Source organism: Panicum virgatum, chromosome 9K, assembly GCF_016808335.1.
Source record: "Panicum virgatum strain AP13 chromosome 9K, P.virgatum_v5, whole genome shotgun sequence".
Lineage (NCBI taxonomy): Eukaryota > Viridiplantae > Streptophyta > Magnoliopsida > Poales > Poaceae > Panicum > Panicum virgatum.
In genome coordinates, this window is record NC_053144.1 from 58,392,409 (window position 1) to 58,412,427 (window position 20,019).

Below are 20,019 nucleotides of genomic sequence, written 5' to 3' on the forward strand. Positions count from 1 at the left end.
GATTGAATACTCTATATGCTTTGGAGTTTGATGCATAACCAAGAAAGAAACCTTCATCACATCTACTTTCAAACTTACCGAGTCCTTTTCTTCTTATAGATGAAGCATTTGCAACCAAAGACTCGAAAGTATGATATATTTGGTTTCTTCCCGGTGATGAGCTCATATGGAGTTTTCTTGAGGAGTCGGTGAGGATATACTCGGTTGGATGCATGACACGCCGTGTTGATTGCTTCCGCCCAAAACTTCTCGGACGTGCCATAATCATCCAACATTGCTCTAGCTAGGGTGATGAGTGTCTTGTTCTTTCTTTCCACCACTCCATTTTGTTGAGGCGTGTAGGTGGCGGAAAACTCATGCTTGATGCCCTCTTCATCGCACCATTCTTCAATCTTCATGTTCTTGAACTCGGTGCCATTGTCACTCCGGATCTTCACAATTGGGGAGTTGTACTCCCTTTGAGCTCTTCTTGCAAATGTCTTGAAGAGTTCCGGAGTTTCACCCTTATCGCCTAGAAACATAACCCAAGTGTAACGTGAAAAATCATCAACAATTACTAGGCAATAGAGGTTACCACCAATGCTCTTGTATGTAGTTGGACCAAAGAGATCCATGTGAAGTAGCTCGAGCGGCTTGGAGGTAGACAACATCGTCTTGATGGGATGATGTGTTGCAACTTGCTTCCCGGCTTGACATGCTTTACATAGTTTGTTTTTGTCAAACGTGACATCCTTCAAGCCGGTGATCATCCCTCTCTTGTGGGCTTTCTTGAGGTTGCTCATGCCAATATGAGCAATTCTTCTATGCCAAAGCCACCCAAGAGAAGACTTGGTGAAGAGGCATGTCATGGTACTTGTTTGCTTTGAAGAGAAATCCACCAAGTAAATGTTGCTATGTCTAAACCCCGTGAATACCAATGACTTGTCTTTTTCATGAGTTACTACAACACCATTCTTGTCAAAGGCACACGTTAGTCCAAGATCACACAATTGAGCAATTGAAATAAGATTAAAACTAAGTGCTTCTACAAACAAAACATTAGAAATAGATAAATCTTTAGAAATTGCTATTCTACCCAAACCTAAAACTTTTCCCCTTGAGTTATCACCATAGGTGACGTGTTCATGATCGCCGGGGTCTTCAAGGGAGGTGAACATGCTATCATTACCGGTCATGTGTTGAGAGCAACCGCTATCAAGTACCCAATGTTTTCCACCGGCTTTGTAGTTCACCTACACACATGAGAATTCACTTTTGAGTTTTAGGAACCCAAACAAGCTTTGGGCCTTGCACATGTGTGACAAGAGCTTTTGGGACCCAAAGTTGCTTGGGGAGCTTCTTCTTTGACTCCTTAGTGAGTTTGCCAATGAATTTGGCCTTCACCTTGCCCTTCACTTTACTCAAGAGAAAATGGTTATTTTGAAACATCGAAGAATAATTCTTGGGTAATTTAGGAAGAGGACGTGATGGTAAAGTGCACTCCCTAGTGTGGTGCCCGGTGACTTGGCAATGTTGGCAATATGAACCAACTTCCTTGATGAAGCTTATCTTGATCTCCGGAGAAGGAGTAGTGCCTTGATTTGGCTCCGAAAATGAACCAAGACCTCTCTTGCCATAGTCACGTGCATTGTTGAAGAGAATTTCCTTGTGGATGTATTCTCCTCTTGAGAGCTTCTCCACACTACTCTTGAGGCTTGCAACTTGATCCATCAATTCCTTTTCCCTAGAAGGTGCAAGCTTGGGCAAAGCATTAGTAGCATTTGCATTAATGAGTAGGTCATCACATGAAGTAGAAGCATTGACCTTCTCAATAGTTTCATGAGCAAAGTTTTCAAGACTTGGGTCAATTGCTTCATAGGCAAATTCAAGTTCTTGATACTTGTGAGCCAACTCCCTATGCTCTTGTTTAAGCTTTTTGTGGCTCTCTTCAACTTGCTTAGCAAGTACAAGTGACTCATTGTGCTTTTTGAGCAAGTCATTGTACTTGCCAAGCAAATCGGAGTGGGCAAGCTCTAACTTTGCACGAGTGCTCTCGAGAATCTTGACTTTGCCCTTTTCCCTCTTGATGACGGATGTATACTCATTAATGAGGTTAGCAAACTCATTAGGGTCAAGCTCATCATCACTATCATCTTCACTCTCACATACCTTAGAGTTACCTTTGGCCATGAGGCACATTGGAGGTGGAGGTAGTGATGGTTCTTCATTTGTGAGGGCGATGGTGACTATGTCTTCTTCATCACTTGAATCTTCGCTTGATGAGACATCGGTCACCCACTCTTGTTTTTCCACCAAGAAGCTTCTCTTGGTGTGCCCTTTCTTCTTTGGGAAGAGCTTGGTCTTCTTGTCATGGCTCTTTTTCTTCCCAAGTCTCTTGTTTTTGTTCTTCCTTTCTTCTTCTTCATCATCGCTTGAATCATGGCGATGCTTGCTCTTGTGATCCTTGTTTCTTTTGTCCGGCTTGGGGCAATTTGGACGGATGTGACCTTTTTCTCCACAATTGTAGCAAATTTTGTTCTTGACATCCATTGGCCGGAACATTCCCTTCTTAGAGTCAAAGTTGAACCCCTTCTTGTTGATCTTGTCATTCAAGCGGGTGAACTTTCTCATCATAAGAGCAAGCTCTCCATCATCTTCAACATCGGATGAGCTTTCATGATGATCATCTTCTTCATTGCTTGAGCTAGAATCTTGCTTGATCATCTTGAGCTTGCGGGCTTTGTTTGCCTTGGTCTTTAGAGCAATTGATTTGCTTGAAGTTGGCTCTTCGGACATACCAAGGATACTCATCTCATGAGCGCGAATTTCGCCCACAAGTTCTCCTACTTCCATTGTGTCAAGATTCTCCTTTTGAAGCATAGCATTGATGATGTTATACTTGGGCTTCGGGAGGAGCATGAGAATCTTGCGATTTATGGAGGCACTGTCAATTTTGGATATTTCAAGTGCATTAATGTCCTTGACAATGACATTCAAGCGAGAGTACATATCATTGCAATTTTCATGAGCTAGCATTTTAAAAGAATCATACTTAGCTCTAAACAAGTGATATTTTTGTTCACGGACTTTTGTGGAGCCTTCATGAATTTCAATTAGTTCTTTCCATATATCACTTGCTAAGTCCATGCCATTAACTCTAGCAAAGACTTCCTCACTAATGGCTTCGAAAATTGCATTTCTAGCCTTAGCATTCCATTTTAATTGTTCGGTGGTGGGAGTTCCGGTGAACCCGGTCTTAGTCGCCAACCATACTTCGGGGGCAATCGCATCAAGGTATGCGGCCATGCGAACTTTCCAATAGGCAAAGTTCTTGCCCTCGAAGTGAGGCGGCGAACCACCCATCTTGGCCATAGCTCTAGGCGGTGAAGCCTAATGATCCAAATGAGCAACGAGGCTCTGATACCAATTGTAAGGATCGATGGACCAAGAGGGGGGGTGAATTGGGCCTTTTTCAAATTCTAAAACAAAGTAAAGCAACCTTAACCTATGCAATGCTAGTAGGGCACCAATTCACCAACCGGATAACTAAGCTTCTAACACAAGCTAAGAGAGCTAAAACAAAGTAAAGCCTAGCAAGGTAGAGCTAAGTTATGATCTCTAAGTCAAGCACATGAGTAAATTGCATGAAAGAAAATGCTTGAATAAAAGGAATGGACAAGAGACAACCGGATTTTTTCCCGTGGTATCGATGTGTTGGCACACACCCCTAATCCACGTTGTGACACTCACAAAGAGTATTGTCACCTCCCAAGTCACCGAGACGAGGGCGCTCACTAAGAGTCTCCGTTCACCATCCCGGCGTGGTGGAGATCAAGCCACGTACAATCTTCTTCTCCGGGCTCCCACAATCCTTGGCAAGCTCCGCGAGAAACACCTCGATCACCAAGATCGCCTAGGTGATGCCAATCACCAAGAGTAACAAGCTAAGGCCTTCACTTGAGCAAGAACCGATCACCAAGAACGGATGCACACTAGCTTCTCTCTACTCAAGTCCTTAATCTTGCTTCTTGATTGATTGAATGCACAAGTATGTGAATGATGAAGCTCAAGGTGGCTCTTGACTATAGTATAAGTGTTTGGATGTTGCCTGGTGTCAAGAGTGGGCGAAATGACCCATTGGAGGGGTATATATAGGCAGCTCACACAAATAGAGCCGTTGGAGAAAAGCTGCCAGTAAACTGCGTATCGCCGGTTAATCCGACGTACCCCCCATTGTCATCGTCGGTTTAACCGGTGAATGTAAACTGCCTCTTCTGAAAACTAGCCGTTACAACTGGGGCAGATTAACCGACGTAGCATCGGTTTAACCGGTGAGTGTAGTTGTCCACTGAACCACTGAAAAACCAAGTCTCTGGACAACTGCACCGACGTTAACTCAAACCTATCGTCGGTTTAACCGGTGAGTACAACTTTTAAATTCCTCTGAAAAAACCAGCTCACTGGTCCATTGCACCGACGTCTTGATTCAAACAGCGTCGGTTAATCCGGTGAATAGAACTTGAATTTCCCTGGAAAAACCAACTCTGGACCAATGCACCGACGTTAAATTCAAACACGTCGGTTTAACCGGTGTATTGAATTTGTCCAGACTCTGCTGACTTCGTTTAACCGACGTATGGAAAATTGAGATCGTCGGTTAAACCGGTGTATAGACTTTTTCTGATTTTGTCTTTTCTGATTTGAGTCTTGAATGAAATCCAAATATTCTTGAGATATAGTTTGAGAACCACTTATTTGAACTTCTAGAAACCTGAGTGACCATAGTGTGCATCCATTTTCAAATGACCATGTCCATGCTCAAGTTACTAAGCTTTAACCCCTCTTAATAGTGCGATCACTACAAAACTATAAAACCTATACTAACCTAAGTGTCCTTCTCAACCTTGTGACACTTAGGACTAGAAAGATCCTTAGCCTTGACATAAAATTGAGTTGAATACCGAGATCGCCTTTTTGAATAATGAAATTGAGGGGCCTCTTTTGACATATGACCAAATGAGCGATAATGATCTTTTAAGCTGCACAAACTCATTAGTCACAATAATGGTTGTCATTAATCACCGAAACATACCTTGAGGGCCTAGATGCTTACACAGCAGCCTTTGCTAGCTTGTGTGCTTCTTCGTTCTGGCTTCTTGGGATGTGAATAGCTGTGAAGCCTTTAAAATATTTTTCCATGGCTCTTACAACATCTAAGTACATCTTCATTTCTGGCTTCTTTGCTTCGGACTCTTTTTCCACATGGTCGGTGATGACCTTCAAGTCAGATTTGATAACAAAATTTGGATGACTCAAAGCTTTCATCTTTCTGAGGCCTAGTAGTAGTGCTTCGTACTCTGTGGTGTTGTTTGTGCAGGGGTCTGGATCGCTGAATTCCAGACGCGCGGCATAACTTAGCTTCGCACCCGAATGTGACTGGATGATTGCTGTGACACCGACTCCTTCATTACACCATGCGCCATCGCAGTGTACTGTCCAAGGCTCAACTGGGGCTTCTTCCTCGAAGGTTGGGGAGGTCCAATCCACAACAAAGTCTACCAAGACCTGGGACTTTATGGCTGTTCTTTTTTCAAAGTCAATATAATGTTCCGAAAGTTCTGAGGCCCACTTGCTTATTCTTGCCGAAGCTTCCCTATTATGGAAGAGGTCATGCAGTGGTTGATCAGTGATTGCCACGATTTTGTGACCTTCGAAGTAATGTCTCAATTTTCTTGATGCCATGACAACAGCATAAGCAATTTTATCTAGTTCAGAATAGAATAGCTTGGAACCGAAAAGTGCCTCCGAGGCGAAGTATACAGGCAGCTGTTTTTGTCGACCTTTGACTGTTCTTTCCACCACCAGGGCTGCACTAACAGCTGTTTGGGAAGCGGATGTGTAGAGTAGGAGAGCTTCTTCGGGGTTAGGTGAGGTCATCTTGGTCAGGTTTTCCAAGTATTTTTTCAATTCTCTGAATGCTTTCTTTTGTTCTCCCCCCACTTCAATTTACTGGAGCTTCGGAGGGTTTTGAAGAACGGTAAGTTTCGGTCCGCTGAACGAGGGATGAATCTGTTCAGTGCTGCAATTCTGCCTGTCAGTTTCTGCACATCTCTTACAGATTGTGGTTCTTCCATGTTTCGGAGTGCTCTAACTTTGTCTGGGTTTGCCTCTATGCCTTTTGTTGAAACAAGGCATCCGAGGACTTTGCCTTTGTCTATTCCGAAGATGCATTTTTCCGGGTTCGGACTGAGGTTTGCCTTCCGAAGGTTAGCGAAGTTTTCGGTCAGATCTGCCACATGATTCTCTCTTTTCGCACTGGTGACCACAATGTTGTCGACATAGGCTAGTACATTTCTTCTGAGTTGAGGGCCCAGAACTTTTGAGAACATTCGCGAGAATGACTGACCGGCATTTTTCAAGCCTTCGCGCATTCTGACAAAACAATATGTTCCGAAAGGGGTTGTGAAGCTTGTTTTTTCTTCTTCTTCTTTCTTCATCCAGATTTGATGGTACCCGGAGAAGCAGTCTAAGAGTGACATTAGTTGGCTGTTAGATGCATCATCAACAACTTTGTCGATTCTTGGTAAGGGGAAGTCGTCCTTTGGACAGGCTTTGTTTAGATCGGTGAAATCTATGCACATTCTCCATTTGCTATTTTTTTACTGGCACAGTGTTGGCCAGCCAAGTGGGGTACTTCACTTCTCTTATGATCTTCGCGTCGAGAAGCCTTTGGACTTCCGCCTTCACTGCTGTGATTTTGTCATCAGACATCTTGCGGAGCTTCTACTTTTTGGGCTTTATCTTCGGATCAATGTCCAGCTTGTGTTCTATGATGTCTCGGCTGACGCCATGAAGGTCGCTGGCTGACCAAGCGAAGACGTCCTTGTTTTTGTTTAAGAACTCCAAGAGTTTGCGCTCTTCTTCTGGTTCAAGGGCCGCGCTGATTGTTACTTGCCTATCTGGTAAGTGCTTGTCAAGTGGCACTTTTTTTACTTCGTAGTCTTGCTAGAATGTTTCTTCTTTGTCCCTCTTTGTCTCTTTGAGTGGCGAGGGTTTTCTGTCTGCTTCGACTAGATGGACAATTCTTTGTCCGGGAGCGACACCCCATTCAATGTCTCTAGCCAATTGTTGGTTGCCTCGGACTGTGATTACTCCTTTAACTGCAGGCAATTTCATGCACAGGTAGAGCTGATGGACGGTTGCTTCAAACTTGTTGATGAGGCCACGACCGAAGATTGCATTATAGGGGTAATTCATTTCCACAACATCGAAGGTTACAAGTTTAGTCCTTGGGTTTGAGAGATCCCCGAAGGATACTGGAAGAGTTATCTTTCCTAGGGCATTTACTCGTTTGCCCCCGAAGCCGATGAGCGGGATATCCGCTGGCTGCAGAAGGTTGCGGTCGAAGGTGCTTGAAAAGATGATATCTGCGGAGCTTCCCGTGTCGACTAGGATTTTTCCAATGGTCCAGCCTTGTATATTGGCGTCGATGACTAATGCATCTGTATGGGGGAAGCTGAGCAGGTTTACATCTTCTTCAGAGAATACTATGGGCATGTGAGACCATTGTGTTTTCTGGATGGGTCCATCCACCATGATGGAATGGACCTGTCGAAAGTAGTTTCTTCTCTGCTTTTTGTTCTCAAACTCTAGGGATGATCCCCCTGATATTGGCATTATCATGCCGAAGGTTGGTAGTGCCTTGCGGAGGTCTGCGTCCTCGGCCTCTCCCTTTTCCACGGCCTCTGTTGGGCCTGCCCCTTTGGTTGTGTTCTTTGGAGTTGTTATTGTCTTGCTCCTTCGTGGGTTGAGTGGAAGGTGGGATTATGTAAGGGTCAAATTCTTCTGGCTGATCCGTGTCTTGCGAAGGTTCCACGGGGAGCACGTACTGATTTTGCAGATTGGTGTTTGTTTGATTGTTTTGCTGCCAGCTCAGCTGTTGCCTCATCAACTTTCTTTGTTCCACGCGCCTTTTGTGATCTGCGCCGGACTTTGCATATTTCTCTACCTCTGCGTACAGCTCTAACAGGCTTCTTGGTGATTCTCTGTCAAGGTGAGATGCCAATTGGCTTGGGAGGAGACCTTTGATGAATTTTTCTATTGCATCTTTCTCAGAAAAGTTTGGAGTCTGTGCTTTTTTCTGCACAAATCTCCGAAGGTACTCGGGTAATGGTTCTTTGTCCATTTGTATGCAGCTAAATTGCTGCAAGGTGTTGATGAATAACTTTTTGAAGACTTGAAAGTCTTGTTTGAGTCTTTCCTTGAGCTGCACTCAGCTTTGAATTGAGAGGGGTTGAATGTAAGAGTACCAGTTTACAACTGGACCTTCGCAGGCCATGACGAAGGACTTTGCCATGATGGGATCATCTCCGCCAGATGAGGCAATTGTAGCTTCGTAAGTCATTATGAATTGTGCAGAGTCGACTGATCCATCATATTTTGACAGCTGGACTGGCTTGTAGACGTATGGCCAGGATGTTTGCTGCAAGGCAATTGATAGTGGTGATGTTGGGTCAAATGGAGGGTTTGGTTGGAAGTGTTGATCTTGGTGTATGTGGTTTGCTTGGCGAAGGTCTTGACCTTCGTGGTGTCTGGATGTTCCGACAGCTGCTTGTGTGTTTGGTAACTCTTGCAGTTGCCCAACTTCTTCCTGCATTTTCTGGATTTCTGCCTGCATTTCTGCGACTCTGCGTTTGGCTTTAGCTAGTTTCTGGGTTTGCTCAGCTGCCCTCTTTCTGGTCGCCAGTTGGTTGGCTAAGTGGGCTTTCTTAATTTCTAGAGCTCGAAGCTCAAGGTTGAGCTCATTATGCAAGTTTTGTTCCAGCTGGTCATCTTCGAGTTGGGAGAGGTTGTTCAGTGTTTTAGCTTCGGCTATTGTTGCAGCTGAGGCTGCTGCTGTATTTTTGTTTGCTGCTGCTTTCTTGCCTACTGCGGCAGCCTTTATTGCCTCGATGGCACGTTCTGCTTGGATGCGCTTCTCCTTCTCAATCAATTATGCGGAGGTTAGCTCATTAGGTGGATTGTCCGATGAGGACTTCGTGAAGGTTAGGACCTTCGGCATCTGGGGCGCCAGGGTTGGTGGTTTTCTTTCTTTGTGGAGCCATCGTAAGGTGATTTTCAAGCTAAGAACACGGGTGGGCGCATCTATTGGGATCCGGAACTCGATCTCCAAACAGAAAGGGGAAAAATAAGCTTCGGACAAAAAGTTCAACACAAGGGAATGATCTGCACAATCGTAATTGCACTATATTATCTCCAAGTGTTCAACCCCGCACAACGTTGGGTGGGGGGTATTTATACCCCCAACCTTATTACAATATTTCAGGAATGCCCCTCCGGTTACTACGAAGGTCATGAGATTACATCAGGGGTATTCGGTAATTTCACCAGGTAAGACAATCCGAATTGGACAATCCTACTCGAGTCACATGCAGCATGGCGCATGGCAACCTTCGGCAAGAACCTTCGGCGGGCTTCGTGATGTTCCGCCTCTGTCGTTCGTCACCTCCATGTCGCCCGCTGAGTCCCGGAGGTCCCGGACGTCACCTTCGGGTGCACGACCCTGATGAGTCCCTGAAGACCTTCGCCGCCCGGGAGCGATTGTCGTCCCTTGACGAGCTTCTCGAACATTCGCCAACCGGGAGTAATTGTCGTCCCTACTCTACTGATAAATGGAGAAAAATGATTCTTTGTGGTTAGCGAAGGTTACTATCTTCGACGAACCTTCGGGTTCAGCCACCTTCGAGAGGGGGCGATCCCCAACAAGCAGATCTGCAGCTAGGTTGGGAGCTGGGGTCTGGGGTGCAGCTAGGTTGGGAGCTGGGGTCTGGGGCGTCGGCGTCCCATCCTAGTCGGCGTCGGCGCCAGGCCTAGGAGCGGTCGTATGATGGCCCCCGTGCGCCAGATCTGAGCGGCGGGTGGCCGGCCCACGACGCCTCCATGTTCTGCGCGGGCGAGGCCGGACTCGGTGCTGCCGTGCCGGGCGGGTGGAAGAGCTGCGGTCGCGGCGCCTCGGCAGATGATGTTGGCGGCCGGACGGCGGAAGGAATAGAGGAAGGCCGGGTGGTGGCGCACAAGAACTCGGGGAGGTGCTCATCGACGAGGATGGGCCGCCCGGCGGGGGAGCAGTGGCCGGCAGGGGAGCGTCCGAGCGGGCCAGGTGAGAGGCGCGAGCGCGAGCTCGCGGAGCAGAGCGGAGGAGCGGCGAGCGGGGCTGGGCCACTCGGAGACCGGGGAGGGAGCGCAGGGTGCTGGTGCCTGGTGGGGGTGGCGGCCGGGAGGGGGATTGGAATTGGGGAGAGAAACTGAAACCCTAGATCTTTTATATACAGAGGTGTTTAGGCCCACATGTCAGCGGATTTGCGGGTTCGGATAGCAAATTTTCAAATCCGTTACAGATTATCCGTTGGGTTTAGAGTTGTACCTGCGCCCGTGCCCGCTGGTACAAACCCAGACCCGAATCCGCGCCCATCAGATTTGGTATCCACGGATTTGTGGATTTTCTATGCCCGTTGCCATCTTGATTCCTTGTTATGTTGTCCAGGCTAAAAGACTCGAGGCTATTATGTTGGTAGCAGCAGAGAGAGTTAGCAGCTTTGCGACTACCTGATCTACCAGCCAGTAATGGGGTACCTGGCAACTTCAAGAATCCGGTTTTCCGTCGACTACAGGAAGAAATTGAAAAGAAGCGGCACACTATCGATAGCGTGGGGTCTCATCCATGTCTACCACAAGGAGATCGGGGACAAATTGCTTGTCAGCTGATCCGGATCGGAACTTAGGCCTTAAGTTCCCACCCCGTAAACGGAAAAAAACCGTAAATGCAAAAAAATAAAAAGGAATTTTGTTAATTTAAAGTACTAAATGAAGTCTATTTACAAAAAATTTTGCATGGTTGGGTTGTAAATCGCGAGACGAATCTAATGAGCCTACTTAATCCATGATTTGCAACAGTGGTGCTACAGTAACCATCCGTTAATTATTGATTAATTATGGATTAATTAGCATCATTAGATTCATCTCGCGATTTACAACCCATCTGTGCAAAAAGTTTTGTAAATAGACATCATTTAGTACTTCAAATTAGCAAGATTCTCACGCAAAAAAATTTTTACGTTTACATGTAAAACGATCTAAACAGGGCCTTATAACAATCTGCAGGACCCAACCAGACCACTATTATATTTTAGCTAGCGTACTTATACTACACCAATAAGTGACCCCCACCACGAATTGTAAATACTAAATACTCTCTCGAATGTACATGGCATTGCATGCAATTCAGAAAAAAAATGGAGCTGTTTGTTGAGTTGTTGCTCAATCGAGAAATTAAGGGAACCTACCAGAGTTGCACTTTCCCTTTCAATTAAACAAATCAGTGCTAAAAGACAATCTTGAATTGGATTCCCCATAGTGACTTGGCTGAAGGTAGAAACCTACTTGAAGCCACTTAACCGGAGAAGCAGGATGCCTGTGCCATTTGTAAAAAGAAATAAAAAAATCCTGCAAAATACACCTCATTTCAAATTGCTGTTGGCATCATATTTAGGTAATTCTGCTCCCAACAAAGAGATAGGCACGCCAGGGCTTTCTATTGGCTCATGAATCTCGAGGCGCATGGGCTGTGCAGCAATAAAGGCGAACCGCCAGCTGTCGCGACTGCAGAGGCATCGAGCCTAACTCCGAGTATATTTAATCTTGCTTATAATATTAAATATTATCAATTTTGTTGACATGTAAAAGAAAAAAGAAAAAATTTTATGAAATATGAAGGGAGTTTTATCACCATAAAACTCATCTGACACGGTTACCTAGTTCTCAATTTAGGTATCCGTGTCCATAAAACTCCCACTGAGACTGGTTTGAGAGTTTTAGAGTGGAGTTTCACTAGAGTTTTATACATATTTAATTTTGCTGATGTGATAACATATTTATAAAAAATGCGAAGATAGTATTTTATGAGATGCGAGAGAAGTTTCGTCCCCGTAAAATTTATCGGGCACGATTACTATCCTCATCAGCCAGGCGAGCAGACACTGACACCAAAGATCAGAGGCGGATCGGCGAAGAAAGGCTCTCCCTTTCACGGAGAACACACCAGAAGAAGGGCCACCGAAAGCGTAGTTTCACCCGCGTCGGGTTCGCGCAGCTCGCGGCGGTGCCCGAGTCCCGCACGGAAGAGCCGCCGGCCGGCGACGTGGTGCGTGGCCGCGCCCGCCGCGTGCCGCGACGGCGGACACGTACGCCCCCTCTCTCGATGGGATCGGAGCAGTTGCTACTTGTCCACCTAAAACCACCCTCTGACTCGGAGCAGTTCCTATATAAATAAACAGGGTTTTTTTTATACTTATAAATAAACAGGGTTGTGAGCCACTTTTGATCAGGCAGTTCCAGGCGCTTCTTCTTCTTCTTCTTCGACTTCGGAAGCATCGGCAAGCGGATACTGCGTAGGCGACGGTGATCGAGCAGGGAGCCATGGGGACGGCGACGTTCGTGGAAGTGCTCCTCGCCATCTTGCTGCCGCCGGTCGGCGTCTTCCTGCGCTACGGCTGCGGCGTAAGTGACGACATGACCCCGCTATGTGATACGAACACATTCTAGCTACCAAGCATTCCCGCTTGTTGTGACTTTGGCATGATGGATGATCGATCGTTGATGCAGGTGGAGTTCTGGCTCGACCTGCTGCTGACAATACTGGGGTACATCCCGGGGATCATCTACGCGCTGTACGTGCTGGTGGCGTGAGGGCCGGCCGGGGTTGCAGCTGCAGAGGCAGCCTTGCAGAGAGTACTATTACGAATTGTGTAGCTAGCTTGTTCCTGTGTCTCGGTGACGTGGATTCAGTCAGTGTGGCGACAAGCCTGGTCCCTGGAGGGGTTGGGAGGTGTTCTGTACCGTACTCCAAGCGAAGTGTAGTAGGCTCGGGCATTGTGCGTCGTTTCTTTCTTCGATCGCAACGCAGCATTGCAACTGCTGTAATGTACTGTGAAAATTGGGTGTACTGATTTATGAATTATCGCGGTTGCTTATGGTGTGCTTACCGATGCCTCGTGTCTGCTATCTGTGTGCGAGCCAGAATTCTGTGAATATCTGATGTGCCATCTAGCGTCGTCGTCTTTGCCCGTCACGGTCCGCCCTGGGCGCGAACGCCTCCCGTCAGTCTCATCGGCAACAGCAACAGAAAGCCAATCGAAAACTTCATCAGCACTACAGCATCAACGAAGTTGCAGCTAGGAGTCAGGATTCAGGAAAGTCGTCAATAAAATTTGGAGCACCAAGGGAGGCATCAGCACACAACGTTACAGTACACGCTATTACAGATGAAGACGTAACAGATGGCACAACTGAATTCAGACGCTGAGTTCATTGGGCAAAGTTGCCAACCAGGATACTTTGACTCAGAAGTCAGAACCTACAGGAGTACAAGGTTACGGTGGACACAAACACCAGCGACTGCATTTCCAGATTATGCAGGGAGAATGCATTGCCAGACAGGCCAAACAACTAAAATACTGATTCTGAATGTTGCAGCACCAAGGAAAGCTTATGTACATACTGCACGGTCAAAACCACAATTCAGGCTCGGCAAGAGCCAACATACAGTTCATAATTACACATGCTGGGAGCACAATTTATTTTACTACAACTATGTATACGACATTTCCACTCAAAAAAAAACTATGTATATGACATTTGAGAAACTGAGTGTATCCAGTAAAGCTACAACAGAACAGACGATGAGAACGCTGCCACACTAACTATTGAGCTTCTCCCACACTAACTATTGAGCTTCTCCGTTAAGTGTCCCGATCTATATTCCTCTGGGTGCATTGTAGGAGGCACATCCCGGAGCATAGCTTTGTATGTAAAACTGCAAACTAAGACTCGTGCAGTTTGCTCCAACATGAATCCAGAGCCAGGCTGCAAACTTCTCCTGCTTTAGCTACGTCACAATGCATTCCCTGGGGTCAGAGTTTTCCCTCTCATCCCTTTCTGCATTGCCAAATCCAATGTAGAAAGCCTCATCATCATCACTGGCGAAATCCGCAGCACCTGGTTCATTCTCCCGCTGCAGTTCAGACTGTCTCCTATGCAACCTCAACACATGCATGATGACATCAGATGAAAGTGTCACTTCCGCTCCAGAAGCATCAACCTCTCTCCCCCGTTCATTAGAGGCTATTATCTGTTAAGAAGCGATATAAACACATTGTAAGAAGTAAAATTGGAGGAAATGTAGCAAGTGCAAGACCTAATCACTCGTATTTGCATAAGTAAAAACAACTTACTTCCTTTGCGTTTTTAGGCAGTGACATCACTTTTTTTGCGGAAGGTGTCCAAAGCTTGACAGTTTTGTCAATCCCACTAGTAGCCATGAAGGGAAAATGCGGGTGGGGTTCAATGCAGTTAACTACACTTTTGTCACCATTCATCATCCTCATCAATTCACCTCCTTTCTTCCTCCATATGAATACATTCCCGCAATCTGATCCACTGACAACATATTCATCATTTGGTCCAAAGAAATTGACTCCCTTAACAGTTCGATAATTCCTGTGACCTGAGTATGATTGTGGCTGATCGAGCTTGTCAAAACACTCTGGCTGTGCTGCCACGGGATTTGGACCAAGACCCATATTGCTTTGGAACAAATAGACAAGTTCATCATTGTAGGATACAAGTATCTCCCTTGCATAGGAATATGCAATACCGGTGATGTGGACCTTCCCGCCCTTAACAAGATGCTTAGGGCAGAAGGTATCTACAGGCTGGTTTATGTTTCTTGAATCATCCAACTGGAATCTCCTCATGTCATACAATCGTACATACTCATCAGAACCACCAATTGAAAAATAGTAAGGGTTCTGTGGGTCAATGGCAATGCTATTCAGTCTTACACGACGTCTGTCATTCAAGAAAGAATAGCAGGTGAACAGCTTTGTTGCCGAATCGCTTCTCAAGTCAAACTGTAAGGGAAAAAAACGAGTTAAATCCCACTGCACTAATTGTGTATGTTACCATATAATGGCTCAGTGACATACATGCTGTACCAAGCCGTCCTCTCCACAACTGTAAAAAATGTAAGGGCTTCCTGGTTCGATAGCCATCTTATGCACGCTGGAATCGTGCTCCCCAACTAGTCTGGTTGTGACTTCACCGCCCTCCTTCAGTTGTCCCACTCTAACCTGTGTGGAAGAAGTGGTTCATTTGGTTGCAACAAAGAGAAGACTCTGCATGGTATTTTAGCATGGAGTGCAAGCAGCTGGCAGCCAGTAAAATCATTTCCAATATAATACCCAATAGAAAGGGGGGAAAAAAGAAAAGTAGGCAAATTCTTATCTAAATAATATGCAGTGCAAGAAACAGTGCTAGTTCAGCGAAGCAAATGCTTCAGGACAAGGTCATAAAGATGCATGCAATCATTTGCTGGAATGGAGTCATGTTTCCCTGTTTGCCAACAATTTCCACAATAACAAAGTTCTAATTGTGTATATCCCTAACTTTGAAAGTAATGCTCCAGTGAAGGCAAAAGGGATTGGAATGCTAAAAGGCTGAGACAGAAACAGAAGTTTATGTGATTTGCCTTTTGTGTTCTTGGTTAAGGATCTTGGGCAATGTTGGTACAAGGATATAGATGCGCTCTATGAATGGAATAAAAGTTGACATCATGCCACCTAGGTAAAAAAACAAATAAGCTAGAACCATGGCAGAAGCTCAGCATGGTTTACAAAATTGTTGCCCAACTTGATGGCACAGGGTTCGGTGTTCTACATACACCAGTATTTTTCATGATAATTGATTATGAGATTCTGTGCAAAGACCTGAGTCTCTTTACACATGGTTCACGTGCCAGAAAATAAATCATGATATAAGTTTCTTGAGCCGTTTATGGTTTGTGTGACACATAGAAAATGTATTGTATCCACTCAAATCATTGTTGGTAGAGACAAACCTGTCCATCAGCAGCGACAGTTACAATAGTGCTATCATCAGTAAACGGCATCACACGAGCATGGAAGACATTTTCGTGATGGCCAGAAGGGTAAACCAGCCTCTTAGTTTTAGCAAGCCAGTCCCATAGTATAATGTTGGTGTCATCTGAACCGGACACAAGGAGGTCACCAGCAGGGTTAAAGCTCACGGTATTAACACAGCCATCATGTCCATGCAACTTTCCATACTGAGTCATCCGCATCAGTATATGCTACTCAAAAGAAGAAAACGGAAATGAGAAGCAGTTAGCACTACATCCAAGAATGGTAGTTAATCTAGAAACCCAACATTGTAAAAATAAAGTATTAAATACCAAAGCTATGACAAAATTCATCAGTGTAATCTGTAATACAGCTCGCCATCTCAGGTTGGATCATATTTGTAACGCATGTGATCCATTAAGACATTTATCAAGCTTGAAAATGAACAGCGGCTAAAAGAAACTAGATAACAAGTAGAGATCAAACATGAACAAAACACATAAATCTTACACTCCAGGTTACAAACAACACGCAGCATTTCATCAGTGTAACTGTGTCTAGTCTATAGACTCTGGCATTGGCTAATACTATAAAAATGATTAGAAGATTTGATAATTATAGCACTAATTCCATAAATTTTGTAGATTTATGTTTCTGAACTGATACAGACAAGCTCGCAACCACATCAAGAATACATAACCTACCCACCAGCCATCATATTCTACCGAACCGACAGATATATGAGCCCGTACACCTTCCCTATCAACGTGCACGCAGCAGACATGCTCGAATCATCTGCCGACTAAGAGAAATCCAAGATCGAAACGTACTAGTTGGATCACATAGAACAACAACGGAGAAGAAAAGAACCTCGGAGCCGCTGATTCGGCGGGAGGAGGCGCGGGGAAAGGAGGAGCCGATCTCGCGCCGGCCGACCTCAAGGAAGCAGCTGGCCTTCCGACCTCCAGCTGCTTCGACGGCGGCGGCCATGGTGAGCGGTGGAATGCGAGAAGCGAGTGCGGAGCAGCGGAAGGGAAGGGGGGGATTTTGGTTTGCGTGGGTTTTTTAAGTGGTAGAATCTGCTAGTCTAGTCGAGGGCTCGAAGGCTCAGGGATGGCTCTGGCCTTCCGGGATTTGGAGTTTTGGACCCTCCATCATAAAAGCTTTTACTTTTCGCGTGCTTCCTTTTCTTTCTTTCCGTTTTCATTTAGAGAAAAAGGAAAGATACTTCTAAGTTTTTTTTTATCTGGACAGATATGCCGCGTTACCTGATTTATGCAAAGTGTTTCACTCGAAAATTATATTATATACCATGTTTATAAGTCGAGTAACTCTTAGATTCAGTTTTCTAACTACAAAGTATACTCGTACTATTCACTAGTTAGTCTTTTTAATTGTACACGATGTTTTGAACTTGTCAATCTTGGAATCTATCGATCCAATCAGTCAGAATTGTAGAAAAAATCAGAGTAAAATTGTCCATCTCGCCGTCTCCTCGACAGTAGTAAGTAGATGGGAGGTGTAATGATAGACCTATTTTAAAATAGTATAAAATTCTGATTTATCGAGATATATAGATATAAGCATCCTTGCGGCTTCATTTAAAAATAATCATATGAAAGGTAGGTAGGTTCTGTGTGCACGGCATGACTCTTTGTCCAATCGAGTAAAATGCAGCAAAATCGACGCTATGAATTTTATTGGCGCAGTGTCCTTGTTATTTGAAATAGGACGGATGTGGCAAGCGCCTTGTCATGTATCGGTGGCATGGATATTGATGGGATAGAGCCGTATTCGGGGCAATTAAGGTTTTGTTTGGAACCAAATTTTTTTCAGAAGTCTCTATCACATTAAAAAGAATCTTACTATTTTATAGTATTAAATAAAATTTGTTTATAAATGTTTTTTGACAGCTGAGTGTTTTTTCGCGAGACGAATCTAATGAGCCTAATTAATTCATAATTGCTACAGTGATGCTACAGTAACCATCTGCTAAACATAGATTACTATACCTCGTTAGATTCGTCTCGCAGTTTAGCCCAGAATTCTGCAGTTAGTTTTATAATTAATATTTATTTAATACTTCTAAATACTAAAAAATTCTAGGGACTTAAAAAAGTCTCTGGAACCAAACAACCCCTAAACACAGGTGTGAGCGTAGCAAAGTGCATTCGTAGGGAGCATCAGCAAAGCGACATGTGACGGAGCCGCCCCCAGGTCGCTCTCGGCTCTCGCCGTTCTCGATGTGTTGGCTGCGCGATTGTTGCTTGCGAACAGAACAGAGTAAACAGGCAAGCTCGCTGTACCAGCTTACTAAGGCTGTGTTTAGTTCCCTTTTTCAAAAATTTTGGAAATAAAATCTTGACATTTAGAAGTACTAAATAAGATTTATTTATAAAATTTTTTACACGGATGGGTTTTAAATCGCGAGACGAATCTAACGAGCCTAATTAATCCATCATTAGAGATTATTTACTGTAGCACGACGTTGTCCAATTATGGCCTAATTAGGCTTAAAAGATCCGTCTCAAAATTACACCCGGGGTTATAGAATGAGTTTTGTTAGTTATTCACACTTAAGACTTCTAATTAGTGGTCAAACGTTCAAAATTACTGTAGCGCTGGAAATTTTTTGGAATTTTAAGGGGAACTAAACACGGCCTAAATGTTGTTCTGGCAATAACACTTGCTCTAAAAAGATTCTCTGACTTGAAGCGCGGCACAGGAGCATCAGGGATTGATACACAATTTGTTGCACTGACGATGGCAAGTACATCCATCAGTCCATGGAAGCAGAGTGTGGGGTTCAGCACTTCAGCCGTTGTCAGAAAAAAATATCATGCAACGAAAATGCATTCCATCAAACGAAATGGATTGGTAGGAGAAGGGCGGCGGAAATTATTGTTCAGTGTCCAGACTTTTTGAAAAGTTTCAAAGAAAAGGAACAGACCAGCCGACCAGGTGAATTGCAGAGTAGCACTTGATAAAAACTCAGAGGTCCAATCTCTCTTCGCTATCTTTGTTGATTAGTAAGATGAACAATGACGAAGGGCATCTTTCTTTAACAAAGTGTCACCGAAGAAGACATGACACAGGCATTTGGAGTTATTAGGTAATTGCAGTCGTCAAACATCTCTTTTGGCACCAAAGTACGAGAAAATAGAAAGCGATCAGATACATTTAGTTGGTTGACTGGTCGGATCCGACTCGGTCCCTCCAGAGCTCACACGACTTGAACTGGACATTGGGAATCTAGTAGCGAGTTGTGAGCTGACTAATCTCACCCGAAGTAAATGATGTGCACATGACGCCAAATTCAGACAAGCTTTTTGTTTGACGCTACTCCAGCATTGCAGTGAGTGTGTCTTCAGGTAATCAGAGGAAGAAGATTAGGTTCTTCAGCATAAGCCGCAAGCCGTGCTGCCTCGTCAGGGGAAAAACGAGGCAACCAGGCGATTCAGCGCCGCACTGGCAGATGGCCGGCCGCCGTCTTCATGCCCATCTGAAGCCTGACGCCGGGACTTTTCCTCATCCACCGCCGCTATTAATGTGGCCGAAGGCGATGGCGGCGGTGTTACATGTGGGCGAGAACGCGCCGGCGCGGCGTGGCCATCAAACGGCGCGGCGCGGCGCGGCAATGCCGTCAGGATTCTTGAGGCGCTCGAGGCGCGCAGCTTGAGGGGTCATGAAATCCTGATGAACGCGTGTTGCGACGGCCGACGGCAGGGTCGAGTCAACCTAGCACCGCTCAACAGCCGGCCGACGGCGGCGCGAAGGCGGTGACCCCGGTCAGCAGCGGCGACGGGGAACAGGCCGGAGTTCATGGAGACCGTCAGATCGAGAACGACCGGCAGGATCCAAAGTGGCGGGGGCAGGAGCGTCGCCTGGGCCGAAAGGCGGCCAGCAGCCCAGCACGGCCCAGTTTACTGCCGAGTCCCGGAAAACGAATAGCAATGAAGCGGAAGAGGCGTGGAGGAGCCACGGATACTATACATCTTTCGGAAGATAGAAACCATTGAACTTCTAGTGTTTGAGATCCGTGTAAAGTGCATTGAACGGATGAGAT

General features: G+C 45.3%; 2 protein-coding genes across 2 annotated transcripts; one reads left to right on the plus strand and one right to left on the minus strand.

The window, feature by feature from the left end:
* The first annotated feature begins 12,339 nt into the window (after positions 1-12,339).
* Positions 12,340-13,018, plus strand: LOC120652745 (low temperature-induced protein lt101.2-like). Its single transcript, XM_039930656.1, has 2 exons — positions 12,340-12,534; positions 12,640-13,018. Exons 1-2 carry the CDS (start codon positions 12,454-12,456, stop codon positions 12,721-12,723), a joined length of 165 nt encoding a protein of 54 aa, XP_039786590.1. The 5' UTR covers positions 12,340-12,453; the 3' UTR covers positions 12,724-13,018.
* Positions 13,019-13,462: 444 nt separating this feature from the next.
* LOC120652744 (DDB1- and CUL4-associated factor 8-like) lies at positions 13,463-17,085 on the minus strand. The gene is made up of 5 exons (XM_039930655.1): positions 16,824-17,085; positions 15,932-16,183; positions 15,021-15,164; positions 14,268-14,945; positions 13,463-14,164 (listed from the first exon to the last, which is right to left on the minus strand). Exons 1-5 carry the CDS (start codon positions 16,941-16,943, stop codon positions 13,922-13,924), a joined length of 1,437 nt encoding a protein of 478 aa, XP_039786589.1. The 5' UTR covers positions 16,944-17,085; the 3' UTR covers positions 13,463-13,921.
* Positions 17,086-20,019: the final 2,934 nt, after the last annotated feature.

Excerpts from the sequence above, each read along its gene's own strand:
- LOC120652745 (XM_039930656.1), top strand. The coding sequence starts at position 12,454 with ATGGGGACGGCGACGTTCGTGGAAGTGCTCCTCGCCATCTTGCTGCCG. Across the intron at positions 12,535-12,639 it reads TCCTGCGCTACGGCTGCGGC|GTGGAGTTCTGGCTCGACCT; the intron begins GTAAGTGACGAC and ends TCGTTGATGCAG.
- LOC120652744 (XM_039930655.1), bottom strand. The coding sequence starts at position 16,943 with ATGGCCGCCGCCGTCGAAGCAGCTGGAGGTCGGAAGGCCAGCTGCTTC. Across the intron at positions 16,184-16,823 it reads GCCGAATCAGCGGCTCCGAG|CATATACTGATGCGGATGAC; the intron begins GTTCTTTTCTTC and ends TCTTTTGAGTAG. Across the intron at positions 14,946-15,020 it reads AGGACGGCTTGGTACAGCAT|TTTGACTTGAGAAGCGATTC; the intron begins GTATGTCACTGA and ends TTTCCCTTACAG.